This window comes from Pelophylax lessonae, assembly GCF_965119305.1.
Source record: "Pelophylax lessonae genome assembly, chromosome: 3".
Taxonomy (NCBI): Eukaryota; Metazoa; Chordata; class Amphibia; order Anura; family Ranidae; genus Pelophylax; species Pelophylax lessonae.
In genome coordinates, this window is record NC_138770.1 from 39252266 (window position 1) to 39272567 (window position 20302).

General features: G+C 45.7%; 2 protein-coding genes across 2 annotated transcripts in view; one reads left to right on the plus strand and one right to left on the minus strand.

Moving 5' to 3' along the window:
• Nucleotides 1–20302, plus strand: part of LOC309550685 (uncharacterized protein) — a 903485-nt gene that overhangs the window by 696284 nt on the left and 186899 nt on the right. The gene's annotated exons all lie outside the window — the stretch shown is intronic.
• Nucleotides 14808–20302, minus strand: part of LOC309550716 (uncharacterized protein) — a 286486-nt gene continuing 280991 nt past the window's right edge. Inside the window, exon 3 of the mRNA XM_082251051.1 lies at nt 14808–16608. Coding sequence (XP_082107177.1) covers nt 15110–16594 — 1485 coding nt within the window. The 5' untranslated portion in view covers nt 16595–16608 and the 3' untranslated portion in view covers nt 14808–15109. The remainder of the gene's footprint in view (nt 16609–20302) is intronic.

The window sequence follows — 20302 nt, forward strand, 5'->3', positions numbered from 1 at the left end:
TATATAGTGATGTGGTAAAGTGCACTGTGCAAATGGTGCAAAGAAGTGAACCACAATAATATTCAACAAATAATAATCAATGGAAAGTCACTATAAAGGAGAAAAGTGACAGTGAAATGAAAGTGCAAAGTGCAACTAGCTGATCAGATCAAAGACCAAAGGATGGTCTGATGTGAAGAGCATAAAAGTGATAACAAATACACAGTAAAAAGATTAAGCCGTGTGGCATAAAATTATGAAAAATAATAGTAAAAAATACCCCCCCCCCCAAAAAAAAAGCAAAAGCAGGGGTAAAATTCGCATATAAAGTAAACACTTTATAAGGATAGAGATTAATCAAAAAAGTTCATAAGTTCATATGAAAGATAAAAATTCAAAGAAAAAGTGCTGGTGTCTGAAATTGTTGCAGGATGTGCGGGAAACTCTGGTCATTCAGTTGGTGCGGAAACTACTTTCACTTCGGTGGTGAGCGTGTAACCATAAATGAGTGAAATGGCCAATCACCTTCAAATCACTCTTAATGAGTGTTTGTACCAATAGGTAACATGTCTCCAATGTAGAGGTAATGGTCCGTGGTGGTCCCTTTAAGGCAAGCTCTTAGATCCTTTTAGGTAGCCAGCATCAACCATCAGAGGGAAAATATCCTAGGTAAGGTTTGAAACTCTTATTGGTACAAACACAAGAGTGATTTGGAGGTGAGGGGCCATTTCACTCATTTATGGTTACACGCTCACCACCACAGTGAAAGTAGTTTCCGCACCAACTGAATGACCAGAGTTTCCCGCACATCCGGCAACAATTTCAGACACCAGCACTTTTTCTTTGAATTTTTATCTTTCATATGAACTTATGAACTTTTTTGATTAATCTCTATCCTTATAAAGTGTTTTCTTTATATGCGAACTGTCACTTTCCTCCTTTATATTGAGTTTCCATTGATTATTATTTGTTGAATATTATTGTGGTTCACTCCTTTGCACCATTTGCACAGTGCACTTTACCACATCACTATATATTCAATATTTATTTATTTGATGTATTTAGGATTGTCACTTCTAACTTATGTGTTTATTATTTCTTGCATCTCTATTAATTGCATGGGATTGATCAAGCTGATTCCCTCCCTCCCCCCCATCCCAGCCCAGCCCAGCCCATCAGTCAGACATATTTGTGACCTGCGAATGCGATGCTGCTGCTGGTGTCTGTCATATTGTGGGAGGGATCGGATCGGCATCGGCGCTGAGATCATCTTGCTTGCAGTGAGTTCCGACGATCCATCGCCGCGCAGCCGCCCGCTCCCGCCGGATGTGACGTCATGCCGCTCATAGCGGCTGACGTAGGAAAGTGTATCCGATTGGAGCGCAGCGGGGGCCGGGGCTGCAGCGGCCCCAATGCTTAAAGCGGCTGGGCGGCCCCAATGCTTAAAGCGGCTGGGCGGCCCCAATCATTGCTTAAAGCGGCCGCATCTTAAATCGGCCACATCTTAAAGCGGCCCCAGGGGCCAGCGGCCCACCGGGAAATTTCCCGGTATCCTGGTAGGCCAGTCCGGCCCTGGCCACCACCTGAGCCACCAAAACGGATGTGAAAATGGGTCTGAGCAACGAGCCCGCCACCGTATAGAAATGGCGGGCTAGAGACTCCAACCGCCGGTCCGTGGGATCCCGGAAAACCGGGGTATCCTCAGAAGGAACCAAGGTAGCCTTGTTTAGCACGGCCACAGTGTGATCCACCTGTGGCGGCACACACCATCGTGATTCCGTAGCCGGTGCAAAGGGATAAAGCAACTTGAACCGACTAGGTACCAGGAAAGGACGTTTTAAAGTGTGCCACATTTCATTAACAGTGTAATGAAACTCAGCGGGGCAGGGAAAAACCTGCGCTGACTTGCGGGTCCTGTGTGTCCCGAAAGAGGACACAATTCCCGGAGGACTGGGCTCATCCTCCAAATGCAGTGCTTCCTTAACAGAAACTATCAATTCATCCATGGTCGTGCGCTCTTCGGGAGACCCCGGGGAGGAAGTATCAACCACCTCCGCCTCCCCCTCAGACCCCAGCGGGTCTAAGGATGAGCGAGACCCTGAAAAGGGCACGCTCGCCGCAGCAGCCATATCACCATCAGAATCAGAGGAGAGAGACAATCTGGGCCTCTTCCTAGCAGCATGTTCAGCCATCAGCACCTCCATATTGGACACCAAGATCGCCACTACAGCGGCCAAATCAGGTCTCAGAGGGGCAACAGGAGAACTGGGGTCCCCCACCAGAGCTGGGGGGAATTTGCTGTCCTCAGAATCCATTGCCCAAGATGAAACAACCGTGCAATAAATTTGGTACTGCCCCTTTAAAACCGCTGTGGAGTGCGCAGCCCACCGCTACAGATACAGTGACAAAAGATCCCCAAATGGGAGAAGAAAAAACTGAGCCAGAAATGACAATACAGACGGTATGAGAGAGATAGCCTGCAGAGCCCTGCAGAGTGTTACCACCGATGTCTCTGCTTCAGAGGAAAAGGAAGTGCTGTCAGAGGAGGCTGAACTATAAGCTGCAGGACTCAGGGAAAATGGCTGCCCCATAGGACTGAATGGAAGGCTCCGGCAAAATGGCCGCCGAACATGCGGTCGGAACTATCGTTCTGCCACCGCAAGATGGCGCCAAAACAGCATGTAGTATTGCCCATAGTGAAGCCAGACATGCTTGCCCATACTTAAAATGGCGGACCGCGCTGTTTTACCCCGCTGCGGCGGCCACACATACAGTCTGCACCCCCACAAACACCGAAGTGACACATGGAAAGGGGCACCCAAAAAACAGCACCGCAGCGCATGCACAAGCGATCCCCGCAGGGATCGCATCAGGGGGTCACACAGGCACAGACATGGGGACACACAGCAACACAGGACTCCCACCCCAGACAGAGGCCCCACACAGAAGTACTTACCTGTACCAGATAGCGTGGGAAGCCTCACAGAACGGAAAGCCGCTGTCCTCATCTGACAGGAAAGGCCGTTAGCCAGGGACATTACATTGCAGTATCGCAGATGTGTCCAATGAGGTAGCCACCTCATGGCTGCATTCCCTGCTGCAAACAGGGATGGGTCATTCATAATGCCAGGACGAACCACGGCTGAACGATCGATGGCGGGCTGGGGGTCCATCTGACCCTCTGCCCTGGAGAACCAGGGCGGTCAGTCCGAATCCCAGCACCGCATGAATTCATCTTCATCCGAAGAGTCGACTAAAAACTAAGGCTGACAAAATAAACAGCTAGTAAAGTTAGAAAAAACTGAAATTTTCAAAAAAAATCAAATAAAAAAGATTAGATAGGCTGAGATTGTAGCCCCAACACAGGGAAGCCTAACTACTCCTGACGCTAGGCAGAAAGAAACTGAGTTGGGAGTGGTCACTGCAGGGGGGTATTGACCTAGTGGGACAGCCCCCATGGGTGTGTATATGCAAATGCCTTTGTTCTTTTTGACTAAGTCTTATGCCTAGCTACTCCTGCGGAGCGGAAGTCAATACCCAATAGTGATGACTTAAAGGAGGCGGCGACTGTCGGAGGACGTAAGAGAAAAATGAATTTAAACAACTGTAGTATCAGGCTGCAACATAACAACATTGAGAAAAATAAAGGGGTCTGAAGACTTTCTGAATGCACTGTATATGCCATAGTTTGTAGACATAACTTTCATACAAACCAGTTAATATACACTTATATGGATATTTATGATGCCAAAGCAGAATTCATTTTGGCCTAAATTTATGAAAAAATTCAATTATTTTAAATGTTTTAGAGAGAGAAGGAGAGGTTCAGGACTTTAAATGAGGTGTGTTTTGACCCATAGGTATAATACCATGAAAATAGTGAACATGTACAGCCATAAATAAAATCAAAAGTTTATTAAATTCTATAAGAAGATAATTAAGTTGTATAGTCATAATTGAAACACATATATATAATTACTAGGTACATGGGTGATATAGTAGAGCCATGTAACATTGAAAAGTATGAAATAAATACAATAATAAATATAAATGATGGACAAACATAGATGTATATGCAACAAATCTGGTTGTTACATATTAGAACCACAAGACTTGCATCCTAAAGTGCTCTACGCGTTTCGTAAGATTCACTTCCTCAGGAGCAGGTGCAATTCACATATCTATAAATAACATATATTATATATACAGTATATATATATATATATATATATATATATATATATATATATATATATATATATGTGTGTGTGTAAGAATAGTAATGTATCTGAGTATACATGTGAAACGCAATATCCATCATTGGTTGTACTTACAATTTTATACAACATATGGCCCCAGGGGGTTGGGTATAAGGGTCTACTTTTTACACTCCATTTTCGTTTTCATGTTCTATATACAGTCTTAGCACCGTGGCCATGTGGTGCACCACTTTGTCACTATTCTTATTCTTTCTTCTTGTCTCCTGGCTCTGGGATCCAACTATAGTTTTACTACATTATATATATATATATATAGGTTATTTTGCCAATTATACATTGCTCCCCAACCATATACATAAACTAATACTTTTTATAGAGTTTTACTTGGATGGCCAGTTGAGGCTTTAGTATTCCTCTTATCGAGATGGCGTCTTTTTCTTTCGTCCCCATGGACCATACCTACGTGTGCAGACACATCTCCCACAGTTCTCGGTATAGACTTCTCCAGTAGACCCTTATACCCAACCCCCTGGGGCCATATGTTGTGTAAAATTGTAAGTACAACCAATGATGGATATTGCGTTTTACATGTATACTCAGGTACAGTACTATTCTTACACATATATATAATATATATTTTTTATATATATGTGAATTGCACCTGCTCCTGAGAAAGTGAATCTCACGAAACGCGTAGAGCACTTTAGGATGCAATCCTTGTGGTTCTAATATGTAACAACCAGATTTTTTGCATATACATCTATGTTTGTCCATCATATATATTTATTATTGTATTTATTTCATGCTTTTCCATGTGCCATGGCTCTACTATATCACCCATGTACCTAATCATTATATGTATGTTTCAATTATGACTATACAATTTTAATTATCTACATATAGAATTTAATAAACTTTTGATTTTATTTATGGCTGTACATGTTCACTATTTTTATGGTATTACACCTATGGGTCAAGGCACACCTCATTTAAAGTCCCGAACCTCTCCTTCTCTCTCTCAGATATAGGGATGGAGGCACATCAGGGTAAGAGCCTCATTTAAAGTCTCAAACCGTTCCCCTTTAAATGTTTTGTATTGGATATTAGAGATGGCCTTGCGGTTTGCCCGGCGGTCGGTTCGTGGCGAATTTGGCTTGTTCGCTACCCGCAAAATTTGCGAACACATGGCTTTGGCGGCCATATTAGTTTGTCCATATGTCCACAAAAGTAATTTAAAGGGCTGCAAATTTTTTGGTATTGCTGTTGTGCAGTGCACTAAAAAGGGGGGGGGGAGGGGGGTAATCCACAGTATAATATACTTTGTAGAAAGCATATTATAGTGGATTAGTAGTATTATTGTGCACTGTGCAGCATTGTGACAGGTGTGGTAACTGAGCGTTGCTGCAGCAATACTACAAACAGTGACAAACTCCCTGGCCAATTTTTTGAACAACTGGTGTGATAGACCAGTGGCCCCCTAATACCACATATTGAAGTGGGGTGTTATCTGAGTATACTTTTACAAGTGTATTTGTGTCCTGCAACAATATTGCCTCTTTTGCTGAGTTAAGTCTGGTACACACACTGCCAAACTCACTGGCCAATTTTTTCAACAACTGGTGTGATAGACCAGTGGCCCCCCAACACCACATATTGAAGTGGGGTGTTATTTAACAGTATACTTTTATTTTAGTCCTGCAAAAATGTGGCCTCTCTTGCTGTGTTGACTGTGCTACACACAGTGACAACAGTTACTGGCCAATTATTTGTAGAACTGTTGTAATAAACCTGTGGCCCTCCAATACCACATATTGAAGTGGGGTGTTATTTAACAGTATACTTTTCTAAGAGTGTATTTTAGTCCTGCAAAAATTTGGCCTCTCTTGCTGTGTTGACTGTGCTACACACAGTGACAACAGTTACTGGCCAATTATTTGTAGAACTGGTGTGATAAACCTGTGGTCCCCCTAATACCACAGATTGAAGTGGGGTGGTATCGGAGTATACTTTTACAAGTGTATTTGTGTCCTGCAACATTATTGCCTCTTTTGCTGAGTTAAGTCTGGTACACACAGTGCCAAACTCACTGGCCAATTTTTTCAACAACTGGTGTGATAGACCAGTGGCCCCCCAACACCACATATTGAAGTGGGGTGATATTTAACAGTATACTTTTCTTTTAGTCCTGCAGTCCTGTGGCCTATCTTGCTGTGTTGACTGTGCTACACACAGTGACAACAGTTACTGGCCAATTATTTGTAGAACTGGTGTGATAAACCTGTGGCCCCCCAATACCACAGATTGAAGAGGGGTGTTATCTACCTTTTTCCAGCTATACTGCGATTCTCTAGAGACTTTTGTCACAGGGTAATTAAAAAACATGACAGGCAGAGGAAGAGGCAGACACGTACGCAGGGGTGGTAGGGGTAGGGCAGGAGCAGTAGGCTGGAGCCAAACGGTGAAGTTTCAAACGTTGCGTGCAATTACGTCAAAGGACGCACCAGACTTGGTTGAGTGGCGCACTCAGCCTTCCTCTTCTGCACCCTCCTCATCCTCTCTATCTGCACCCTCTTCACTCTATGCTGTGTGCACCCCCAAAGACACCACCACCACATACCCTCCGCTTGAGTCACTGGAATTATTTTCCGATCCATCACAAGACGTTTGTGATGTGCAGACATTGTTGGAATCAGATCAGGAAGAGGAGGTAGCAACAGCCGCCACTCAGCAGTCTGACGACAGTATCCAGATCGGCGCAAGGAGGTTGGTCCTCGCTGTTGCTGCCTACTCTGAGATCTTGAATGTTAGTGGTGGGGAAGGTGACGTGGATGATGACGAGTCTATGGACGTCACACGGGTGGCCACAAGAGAGTTCAGAGGGAGAAACGGACTGGCAGATAGGGAGGAGAGGCAGGCAGAACTTGCATTGCACAAGAGGTACAAAGCAGACTGCAAATGTATCAGGAGCGAGCCATCAACCATGGATAGTCACATCTGGCGCTCCCAGGACGCCGCCACATGGCTCAGCAGCGTGGGCTTTTTTTAATGTGTCCGTTGCTGACAACAGTGTTGCCATCTGCAGCCTTTTCAGTCAACGCATAAGTCGCGGTAAGCCCAACACTCACCTAGGGACAACCGCCTTAAGAAGGCACCTGAACTCCCATCACGAGCCCAGTGGGAGCAACACCGTCAGAACCCACAAAACCACACTCCAGGCTCTCACCGTCCAGCCCCTTCTTCTCTCATTTGTCCTTCACTCCACCTGCCATGATGCCGTCGTCACGTAGTTCTGGAAAAAGGAAGGCTTCTGTGGTCCAAATGTTCGAGCGGAAAAAAATGATGACGCCGGATAACCCTCTTGCCCAACGTTTGACTGCTGGCTTGTCGGAACTGATAGCCCGCCAACTACTGCCATATCAACTGGTGGACTCGGAGGTCTTTTCGTAAATTTGTGGCCATTGGAAAACCACAATGGAAGGTCCCAGGCAGGAAATATTTCTCGCAGAAGGGCATTCCAGAGCTGTATGGCCATGTTCAGCGGCAAGTGAATATATCTCTGGCACACAGTGTTGGTGCCAAGATACATCTGACCACAGACACATGGTCTAGCAAACATGGGCAGGGAAGGTATATCACTTTTAATGCCCACTGGGTGAACCTTCTGACAGCCGTCAAGCATGTAACCCGTGGCACCCGTGTAAAATTAGTTTAGTACCGCCACGGATTGCAAGCAGCCCTGCCTCTTCTTCTCCTCCTCCTCGGCTGACTCCTCCTCTTCCGCTGCTACCGTCTCTTCCACTGCGGCGCCCAAGATCCCCAGAACCTATTCCACATGCCAGGTGAGACGTTCCCATGTTGTGCTGCGTCTGTTGTACCTGGAAGCCAAGAGCCACACTGGTCCTGCACTTCAGCTTTGCGTTCACAGGCAGATCAGTGGCTGACACCGCTGAATTTGACAGTTGGTAACGTGGTGTGCGACAACGGTGCCAATCTGCTGAGCGCGCTGAAACAGGGCAAAATAACACACGTGCCATGCATGGCACACGTTCTGAACTTGGTGGTGCAGCGATTTGTTGGCAAATACCCTGGGGTCCAAGACGTCTTGCGGCAGGCCAGGAAAATCTTGGGCCATTTCCGAAGATCTTACACAGCCATGGCTCGCCTTGCTGACATTCAGCGACGACACAACCTGCCCCTCAGGCGTCTTATTTGTGACTGCCCGACGCGATGGAACTCAACGTTGCATATGCTTGATAGGCTGCTCCAGCAGAAATGTGCAGTTAACGACTACCTGTACGAACTCTGCGGCAGGACAGGTTCTGGGGAGCTTGGGTTTTTTTCACCTCGCCAGTGGCTGCTCATGCGCGATGCATGCAGACTTCTGCGGCCATTCAATGAGATCACCAAACTGGTCAGTCACGGCCAGGGCGCCATAAGTGACATCATACCTTACGCCTTCTTTCTGGAGCGTGCATTGCATCGTGTCATTGATCAAGCCGTCGAGGAGCAGGATGATGAGGAAGTCGCAATGTTGGATGAATTCCCAGTGGGTGCTACTCCGTCTGAGACAAATCAACAGCAGGAGTCTGAAGAGGAGTCAGAGGAGGATGGTGCTGGGGGAGATGAGGAGGAGCAAGAAGAGCATGCTTTAAACCTTTCTGGGATCCCTGGTGTTATCCGTGGATGGGGGGAGGAGAACGAGGATGACATTATCCTGGATGATGAGCTGGAAGCAGGCCACTACACCGCTTCCAGTTTAGTATGAATGGGGGCCTTCATGCTCCAGTGTTTTAAGGGGGACCCCCGTATAAAATGCATAAAGGCCAAGGACCAGTACTGGGTGGCTACATACTTAGACCCCCCGGGACAAACATAAAATTGCGGAAATGTTACCACAATCACAGAGGGCGGTCAGAATGCAGCGCTTCCAGGACTTGCTGCGGGAAATGCTGGGAAATGGTGGTTTGAAGATGTCTAGGTCACTTCAGATATGAGATCCTTATTTCAGCCGAACCATCGACAGCTGTACTCCGGGTCCAGCAACAAGGAACGCCTAGACCGTCAGGTGTCCAACTACATCGGGTTAACGGCCGATGTGGACGCTCTGAGAACTGAGGAACCCCTGGACTACTGGGTGGGCAGGCTTGACCTCTGGCCAGAGCTTGCACAATTTGCAATGGAAATGTTGGTTTGCCCCCCGTTCAGTGTCCTGTCGGAAAGGACGTTCAGCGCAGCAGGGGGGATCGTGACCGATAAGCGCACTCGCCTAGCTCATGACAGTGTAGACTACCTCACATTTATAAAAATGAATGAGGCATGGATCTCTGAGGAATTCAACACATGTGACCAGTAAACCATGTTTCATTGAAATTTCTCATGCCAGGCCACAAATATCCGCCAGACCGCCATCCACCCTAATCAAATCCTGGTCCTTGGCTTCGCTACATACAGCGGCATAAAAGGCATTTCATGTCCATTAAATGGCAAATTTTTGGGGGCTTCAGGGCCGACAATTATTTTTTCTGTCAATGCCTAATGTACCTCCAGCCATCAAATAAAACGTTCTTAGCTGTCAGCTAAACCCATGTGGGCTAATTTTTGGGGCCTATACAGGCCGACACTTACTTCTGTATACTGTGAATGCCTAATGGACCTCTAGCCATCAAATACACTACGTTCTTAGCTGTCAGTTAAACCCATGTGGGCTAATTTTTGGGGCCTATACAGGTTGACACTTACTTCTGTATACTGTGAATGCCTAATGTACCTCTAGCCATCAAATACACTACGTTCTTTGCTGTCAGTTAAACCCATGTGAGCTAATTTTTGGGGCCTATACAGGCCGACACTTCTGTATACTGTGAATGCCTAATGTACCTCTAGCCATCAAATACACTATGTTCTTTGCTGTCAGTTAAACCCATGTGAGCTAATTTTTGGGGCCTATACAGGCCGACACTTACTTCTGTATCCTGTGAATGCCTAATGTACCTTCAGCCATCAAATACACAACGTTCTTTGCTGTCTGTTAAACCCATGTGGGCTAATTTTTGGGGCCTATACAGGCCGACATTTACTTCTGTATACTGTGAATGCCTAATGTACCTTCAGCCATCAAATAAACAACGTTCTTCGCTGTCTGATAAACCCATTTGGGCTAATTTTTGGGGCCTATACAGGCCGACACTTACTTCTGTATGCTGTGAATGCCTAATGTACCTTCAGTCATCAAATACACAACGTTCTTTGCTGTCTGTTAAACCCATATGGGCTAATTTTTGGGGCCTATACATGCCAACACTTACTTCTGTATACTGTGAATGCCTAATGTACCTTCAGCCATCAAATACACAACGTTCTTTGCTGTCTGTTAAACCCATGTGGGCTAATTTTTGGGGCCTATACAGGCCAACACTTACTTCTGTATACTGTGAATGCCTAATGTACCTCAAGCTATCAAATACACAATGTTCTTTGCTGTCAGTTAAACCCATGTGGGCTAATTTTTGGAGCCTATACAGGCCGACACTTACTTCTGTATCCTCTGAATGCCTAATGTACCTTCAGCCACAGAATACAGCATTCTTAGCTGTCAGGTAAACCCATGTGGGCTATTTTTTGGGCCAATACTGGCCGACACTTACTTCTGTATCCTGTGAATGCCTAATGTACCTTCAGCCACAGAATACTACATTCTTAAATGTCAGGTAAACGCATGTGGGCTAATTTTTGGGGCCTGGAATGGCCGACACTTACTTCTTTATCCTGTGAATGCCTAATTTTTCAGACTGGAAATGAAAAACAATGGGTCTGTAAAGGTTCCGCCAAATTGTGGAATGGATGCGGACCCATTTTACAGATGTGTGAATGGACCCTATATGTATTAGACATGTATTTACCGGCTGCTGTCAGTTCTGGCTGATTTATAAAAAAAAAAAATATATATAAATATATATATAAATGTAAAGTAATGCACTTGGGTGCCAGAAACCAGAAAGCAAGCTACTCACTAGGGGGGGAACCTCTGGGTGAGTCTAGGATGGAAAGGAATCTGGGGGTACTGGTAGACAACAGGCTTGGCGGTGGCATGCAATGCCAAGCCGCTGCAAGCAAAGCCAACAGAATACTGGGATGTATAAAAGGGATTCACTCCAGAAATAAAGAGATTATTCTCCCACTCTACAAGACTCTGGTCCGGCCACATCTGGAGTATGCTGTCCAGTTCTGGGCACCGGTCCTCAGGAAGGATGTGCTGGAACTGGAAAGAGTCCAGAGAAGGGCAACAAAAATAATTTGGGGAATGGAGGACATCAGCTATGAGGAAAGACTACAAGCACTGAACTTATTCTCTCTGGAGAAGAGACGATTGAGGGGGGATATGATATCAATGTACAAATACTGTACTGGCGACCCTAGCATAAGGAACAAACTTTTCAGAGAAAGGAAATACAATAAGACACGTGGACACTCACTAAAACTAGAGGAAAGACGGTTTAACCTTAAAATGCGTAAGGGGTTCTTCACTGTAAGAGCGGTAAGGATGTGGAATTCTCTTCCACAAGCAGTGGTATCAGCAGGGAGCATCGATAGTTTCAAAAAACTATTAGATGGGCACCTTAGAGACCACAAAATACAGGGATATACGATGTACAACATACAGGGGTATACAATGTACAACATACAGGGGTATACAATGTACAACATACAGGGGTATACAATGTACAACATACAGGGGGTATACAATGTACAACATACAGGGGGTATACAATGTACAACATACAGGGGTATACAATGTACAACATACAGGGGTATACAATGTACAACATACAGGGGTATACAATGTACGGTTAACAGGAAACTCACACACACATCATAGGTTGAACTGGATGGACTGATGTCTTTTTTTCAACCTCACTAACTATGTAACTATATGCAACTATGTAACTATATATGCCTCCCTCATCAAAAGAGAAGAGACCTTGTATTCCCCGCCTGGGAGAGGAAACAGATAAACCCCCCCCCCCATGTTAAAATTCAGACAAAATTTTTGGTTATACACACATATAAAGCTATGAATAGATTAGAAACTAATTTAGTTGAAATGTAGTTACATTTCCTTTTGTATATTCCTTCTTGTGACATCATCGACCGAGGCATGCTGGATCATTGATGTCAAAAGGGGGCAAGGTCACTGCGCCCCTTAGCTGTTTAGGAAATGTCAGATGGAACAGCAGGCAGTCGGCGGGAGCCTTTAACAAGACCAGAGAATTTTCTTTTTCATTTTTACAGTGCGGCGGGCATTGTCATTTACGATGGATCTACATTGGGGGGGAATTGTTTTTGATTTTTGAATAAAAGACTTGTGTTGTGTCTTTACCCAATTTCTACACTTTTTTGGTGAATGGGTAGGGGCACTATGTACCCCATACTCATTCACATGGGGGGCCCCTTGTTGAAGGGGCTTCCAGATTCCAATAAGCCCCCTGTCCACATCAACATAGGGAGAAGGTGTGTTGGGGAGGGGAGGACAGAACCCCCCCCTGCCTCAAAGCATCCCCGCATGTTGAGGGCATGTGACCTTGTATGGTTTAGGGGGGGGGGTGAGTGAGCCCCCCCCCTTTCCTGGCCTGCCAGGCTACATGAAACATAGAATGTGTCGGCAGATAAGAACCATTTGGCCCATCTAGTCTGCCCAATATATCTGAATCCTATGAATAGTCCCTGGCCCTATCTTATATGAAGGATAGCCTTATGCCTATCCCATGCATGCTTAAACTCCTTCACTGTATTTGCAGCTACCACTTCTGCAGGAAGGTTATTCCATGCATCCACTACTCTCTCAGTAAAGTAATACTTCCTCATATTACTTTTAAACCTTTGCCCCTCTAATTTAAAACTGTGTCCTCTTGTGGTAGTTTTTCTTCTTTTAAATATGCTCTCCTCCTCCATGCTCGAATAAGGGGCTGGTATGGATTTTGGGGGGACCCCAAGGCCTTTTTTTTTTAATTTTGGAGTGGGGGTCCCCTTAATCACTTCAGCTCCGGAAGGTTTTACCCCCTTAATGACCAGGCCATTTTTTGTGATACGGCACTGCGTTGCTTCAACAGACAATTGTGCGGTCGTGGGATGCTGTACCCGAAATTGATGTATTTTATTCCCCACAAATAGAGCTTCCTTTTGGTGGTATTTGATCACCTCTGCGGTTTTATTTTTTGTGCTATAAACAAAAAAAAAAAGACAATTTTGAAAAAAAAAATATATATATTTTTTTACTTTCTGCTATAAAACATTCCCAATAAAAAAAATTAAAAAATCTAATTTTTTCATAATTTTAGGCCAATATGTATCCTTTAACATATTTTTGGTAAGAAAAATCCTAATTGCATTTTGATTGGTTTGAACAAAAGTTATTTTTATTATTTTGTTTATTGTTTTTACTAGTAGCTGTTTTGCAGGGAATGTCGCGCCTGCACCGGAAGTGATGAGCCGTGCTGGTGCAGGCACCTTGACTCCTGGGAGCGATGACGTTCCGCTCCCAGGAGTCATCTCAAGTCGGAAGAGATGGCGCGGGCCCCGGCCGCAAAGGGAGGAAGTGGAAGGAGGGAAAGTATATTTTCTTCTATAACAAGGTAAGTAAACAAAAACAAAAATCAGGAGTATCCATTTCCTTTTCAGGTGACACGGAGCAAGCGGATAGGGCAAAGTCACTTTTGAGGCCGGAACTCCGCTTTAAGCCCGCACTGTAGCTGTCTTTTGGCCTTAGCGTGGGTGCCAAGTAGGTAATAGCCACTGGGGGATTGGGGGAGGGGGACTCTGGTGCAATATCAGGGGTTAAAAAAACCCTGATTTCTCACTTTTAAGATAGAGAAAGTGATTGAGGACACAAATCCCCAATCTTTTCTCTGCAGCCTCAGCTGCTATAGACTGAATTAGCAGGAAGCACTCTATTCAGAGACTCCCTGTTCATGCACAAACTGAAGCATAGTAAACACGAGGGGGGGGCACAGGGGGATCAAAACTGCAGATGAGGGGTATCCTGGACAGGAGAGGGTGTTATCAGAGCAGTGGAGCAAGGGGCGATTCCCTGAAACTGATGCCCCTATGGCTCCCTCTGCAGCAGCTGACAGTCTGCAGGGGGGAGTGGAGAAGCCAGCTGTGTTGAACTAAAGCTGTCCGGGTCCCCCTTTTGAACAGGAGGGGTCAGTGCTACACCCTTATCAGTGGCCCTGTGCATGACTATGATCTCAGTCATCAGTATGAAGCCATGCCTGATAAAGGAAAAAAGGGTGTCTTTTTTTATTTGTTGGATGAGTATGAAAAGCATATGCCAAGCTGTGATACATTCAGGCCATAATTTACCACTGTGATTTCCTATGATCATCAGCACCATCTTGTGGTCATAATGAGGTAGTTTTCCTGAAATACCTCCATCACTAAAAAGAGCATGATATGGCATTATGGTCACTAGATGAAGCCAACTATCATAGGGAATCACTGTATGACAAAATATACGTCTGATATTTGTCATGGCTGGGCAAATATGGGTCACATTAGTTCAACATTTTGTTTTTAAAATAGTTTCTGCACCATAAAATGTACTCAGCCAATGAAAGATAATGACTCCATTTTTATTTTTCTCCTGCTATCAATGGCCAACACGGTACAACACTTCATCCGTGTCTTTGGTGAACTCTGATCTCCTTATGAAGTGTTTCTTACATGATGAAGATCAGCCATGGAGTATATCTAAGGTGTATATCAGGGTGTTCTTCTTCCCCACATGAGAGTTATAATGTCCAGCAACATTCATATAGAAGACATTTCCCGCACTCAAGGCACTAATACGCCTCGAGAGTTGTGTGGGATCCCTGATGTACAGGAAGACAGGACTTCAAAGGGTAACAATCCCCTCATTCAGGACAGAAAGGTGGCTTCTCCCCTGTGTGAGATCTTTGATGTGCGGAAAGATTGGACTTCCTTGAAAAACATTTCCCGCACTCAGAACAAGAATATGACTTCTCCTTCGTGTGCAATCTCTGATGTCTGTAAAGATTACACTTCTGTGAAAAACATTTCCCACACTCAGGACAGGAATATGGCTTCTCCCCTGTGTGAGATCTTTGATGTGTAACAAGATCTGATTTTTGTGCAAAACATATCCTGCACTCAGAACAAGAATACAGCTTAGCCTCTGTGTGAAGTCTCTGATGTCTGTAAAGATTGGACTTCTGTGAAAAACATTTCCCACACTCAGGACAGGAATACGGTTTCTTCCCTGTGTGAGATCTTTGATGTGTAACAAGATCTGATTTTTGTGCAAAACATTTCCTGCACTCTGAACAAGCATACGGCTTTTCCTCCATATGCAATCTCTGATGTGTGTAAAGATGGGACTTGTATGAAAAACATTTGCCGCACTTAGAACAGGAATATGGCTTCTCTCTTGTGTGCAATCTCTGATGTCTATAAAGAATGGACTTCTGTGAAAAACATTTCCCGCACTCAAGGCAGGAATACGGCTTCTCTCCCGTGTGCAATTTCTGATGATTATAAAGATTGGACTTATCTGAAAAACATTTACCGCACTCAGGACAAGTGTACGGCTTTTCCCCAGTGTGAGACCTTTGATGTTTTACAAGCTTTGGTTTTTGTACAAAACATTTCCCGCACTCAGAACAGAAATATGGCTTCTCTCCTGTGTGCAGTCTCTGATGAATATAAAAATTGGACTTATCTGAAAAACATTTTCCACACTCAGAACAGGAATACGGCTTCTCCCCCGTGTGTAGTCTCTGATGTCTGTAAAGATTGGATTTCACTGAAAAACATTTCCCGCACTCAGGACAGGAATATGGCTTTTCCCCCGTGTGAGACCTGCGATGTGTGACCATTTCTGATTTTTGTACAAAAAATTTCTCGCACTCAGGACAGGAATACAGCTTCTCACCCGTGTGCAATCTCTGATGTCTGGAATTGGAGGACTTGATTGAAAAACATTTCTTGCACCCAGAACAGGAATACAGCTTCTTGCCTGTGTGAGATCTCTGATGTGTGCAAAGATTGGACTTAGTTGAAAAAAATTTCCCGCACTCAGAACAGGAATACGGCTTCTCCCCTGTGTGAGTTATTTTATGCACATTAAGTCTGGATTTAAAAGGGAAATGTTTCCCGCACTCAGGACAGGGAAACCTCTTATCTGTTGGAAGGACGGCACTGTCCCTCACAGTCTGAGGTTCCTCAGGATAAGAGGAATACGATGGTCCATCTACACTGTGTGGTGCCGGATGGACATTTGAGGTAGCCGGGTTTTCTCCTGGACTATACTGTGTGATGTCCTCATCTTCTACTTTACAGTCTGGAGACAAAGTGAGACAATCCTCTGAGGTTTTCCTCATCTCCCGTCCATCTACTAAAATAGAAATAAAAAGATTATTACTAGACATGAGCAGATTGGTTCCCCTAAACCAGGACTCCACCCACATCAGGCAGATTAGTCTTTGAGGATCTTACAATTCCACCCCCAAGGTAACTAGTAAATGGGTCCTCTAATCTCATACCAGTTCATTTCTTTATTCATGGACCATAGTCAGAGAGTGAGGAAACAACGAGAACCGTCTTTTATAGGAGTGACAGTGATGAGGGGATTATAAAGTGATTATCCACTCCCTTCTATCCAGGGCAGCCAATGGGGGAGGGGGGATACCACCAGTCCTCCAGTGGGGGGGGGCGGAAAGCATGGGGAATCAGATGCGGACAGCAGGACATTGAGGGTGATCGGTGCGGCGGGGGGGTCGGTGGCAATATAGGAACAATGCCCTGTGTGTCTCTCCATGCGGAAGCTAAAAGCCAGTTTCTCCTGCTCTCCTTCCCACCAGCTTTCAGCTGCTGTAGGGAGTGACACAGAGGTAATCATTCTGATATCCCCTCCCCCCCACCTCCGCTGCACATCCTCCCTCCCTCCCTGTCCTGTTGCCTGCGTCTGATTCTCCATGCTCTCTGCTCTCCAGACCTACCGCAGTGAACAGGACACAAGGAGGGGAGGAAAGACCACACAAGCTCAGAGCTGTACAAGAGGTTAAAAAGTTTTATTCATATGTAGCACACCCCCCAACCTCCTAGGGCGTGATTGTGACCCCCAGGGAGCGGGAGGACTGACATTCCTCCTCAGGGTGTAGATTACTAGGCATGGTGGGTGATGAAACAAGTAAAAAACAATGGCTGCCAGTCAGTTTTATGCTTAAACAGGAAAATAATTTATTTCTTCTCAACAGCAACAAAAAAATGGGAGAGAGGGGTAGGGCACAGGACAACCTTAGTGAACAATCAAATTGGCAGACTCCGTATACAAAAATGACATGCACTCAGACAGCGGTACAGGAAAACAGACCTTGAGGCTCAGACTGACCTGGGAGGCAACTCCTCTCTCCTGGGTCCAATCTCTTTTAGCAATCTGTACTGGCTGGACAGCTGTCTTCTATATCAAAAGGCAGGTAACTCACAAAAGGTTGTTGGAGCTCTGAGGATGCTCACTTCCAGGCAGTACCCAGGCTTTCCTCAGCAGAGTCCCAGGCATGTGGCTAGGCCCCAGGCTTCAGGCCTACCCAGCAGCAAACCCCCACCCCAGACGGGGGTCTGGGTGGCAAGAGAAGGATCATTGGACTTCCCCCAGATAAATAGTCTCTCCCAGCATGCTCCAGCTGCAATATAATTGGCTAGGAGACACATATATATTCATAACCTAGTTGACTGTATTTATCACTCTAATGTCAAAGGGGGCAGTGCCAAGTACTGACAGAAGGGAGAACTACAGCCAAACCCGGATTAGGAGATCATCCAATATACCACAGTACTATAATCAACCAGGCTAGCTATAGCCCAGCAAACTAAATTTACCAGCAACCCTGCTTATGACAAGGGTGCTACACATACTCCAATATTTCTACTTGTGTACAAGAGTATAATCAAAGCACTGCAACAAGACAGATAAGTCAGTGCTGGGGCTCCAAACTCAAGACTTCAGGAGGGGGGAGAGGATCAGTGGACAGCCTCATGGACCGCTGTCACACACCCAGCTGGACAGAACATAAAACAGCTACTGGTATCCTCCACTCACAGCTGAAGAAGAGAAAGTTCTGTGTGCTGACTCCTTTGGTGAGGTTAGCTTGGAGGTTGGAGTTAGAGCAGAGGATCTCAACGGCTGTTTCATGTTCCTCCAGCTGAGTGTATAATAGTAGTCTGGAGGATGTCCAATCCTCTCCCCCTACAGGAGTCTAGGTTTGGAGTCCCAGCACAGACTCATCTGCCTCACTGCAGTGCTTTGCTTATGCTCTTGTATGGGAGTAGAACTATTGGAGTTTTAATAAAGCTTTTTAACCTTTTAGGCCCCTTTCACATGGGGCGGACTCCGCCAGAGGATCTGCTTACTCAGCGGGGGATCCGTCCACTGGGATCTGTCCACTGATCCCCAATGAGCAGGCAGATGACAGGTCCACTTATGCAGAGTGGACACAGACACCGCCCACTCATATATGGGCGGTTGTATGTAAATGGACTGCTTGTCCTTTTACACCCGACTGCTATCAGATCCAATCAGTAGATGACTGGGGAACGGACAAGCCCCCCCCCCCCACATAGGCTGCCTTCACGCAGCTATAGCCACATTTAAGTGCCACAGCACTTATGTGAAGACCTCAAAGCCAGGTCCAAAAATACATGGATGAGCAAGTTTGGGGTGGAGGAACCTGACTGACCTGAATAGAGTCCTGGCCTTAACCCCATAGAACACCTTTAGGATGAATTATAGCAGAGACTGTGATCCAGGCCGTCTCGTACAACATCAGTGCCTGACCTCACAAATGTGCTTCTGGAAGAATGGTCAAACATTCCCATAGACACACTCCTAAACCTTGTGGACGCGCCTTCCCCGAAGAGTTGAAGCTGTTATAGCTGCAAAGGGTGGGCCAACTCAATATTGAACCCTACGAACTGGAATGCCATTAAAGTTCATGTGCCCCAATACTTTTGGTAACATAGTGTGTATTTCAAAGTGATAATGCAATTACACAGACACCAGACTGTAGGAAAGTAAACAAGTATTTTACTTAAGATTCTTGAAGCAGATAAGAACTTGGGCAAATATCTTTCAGTGTTAAACTCTTAGAGCCCATTCACACTGCCGCGAATTGTCAGGCGACTTGTCAGCCTGACAAGTCGCGCTCCCTCGTGGTCCATTGACCGCTACAGGACCCGTTCTAATAGGAGCAACACAAGTCGCTCCTTTTTAAAGCCCGTAGCGTGTGCAGCACACTCAAAAGACTCCACCCGGTGCATAAAAAAGTGCACACACACAAGGTGAGAACACAAAAAAGCACAGGGTGTGCGAAATCGTATGGTCTTCCCTCCGAAGAGGTAGGACCCGAAACCTCGATCCCCCGGGGCGCAAGACTCCTGACAGGGATTTAAGGTACTTGTGGTCAGTTGGCCGAAACCAAACTGACCCCGTTCTTCAGGGGGACTGCCGAAACAGCCCACCCCAAGTACTAAGTAGAGCTCCCACGAAGGGAGACCCCATGAGAGAGGGCGAACTAAGCCAAAAGGCCATATCCACCCCCTCCCAAGACTCAAGGCAGGGCCCGAGGACCCACACACTCCAGTCGTGCAAATAAAGAAAAAAGGTGAAAGTGCAGTGACAAACTCCAAAGAAAAGGACAAACAAACAAAAAGGTGGGGAAAGGGGAAGTGGGGAAAGTGCTTTGGTGCCATGTGAAGAACCAAGGCAGGCCTTCCAGCCGGAATAAAAAAATTCCTCTGGTGCAAGCCAAAAGGCCTGTCCCAAGAGGCAGGTGTGAAAAAGGTGTGCATAGTGCAGTGACCAAGGTGCCGAAAAAACTCACAGCGAGCTGCCCCTCACCAGTGAGAAATTAAGGCACCCCTGGGCTGCCACCCCAGGGGCACTTACACTACGGGCTTTTTCAATCTCAGCCCCCGGCCAGACCGAGTGTAGCCTATCCCCACCAGCAGACATCAGAACCTGGACAGCTTAGAGAGAGCTTGCCTACCACTGGGGACAGGCCTTTTGCAAGGCCAGATCAAAACCCAGGAGA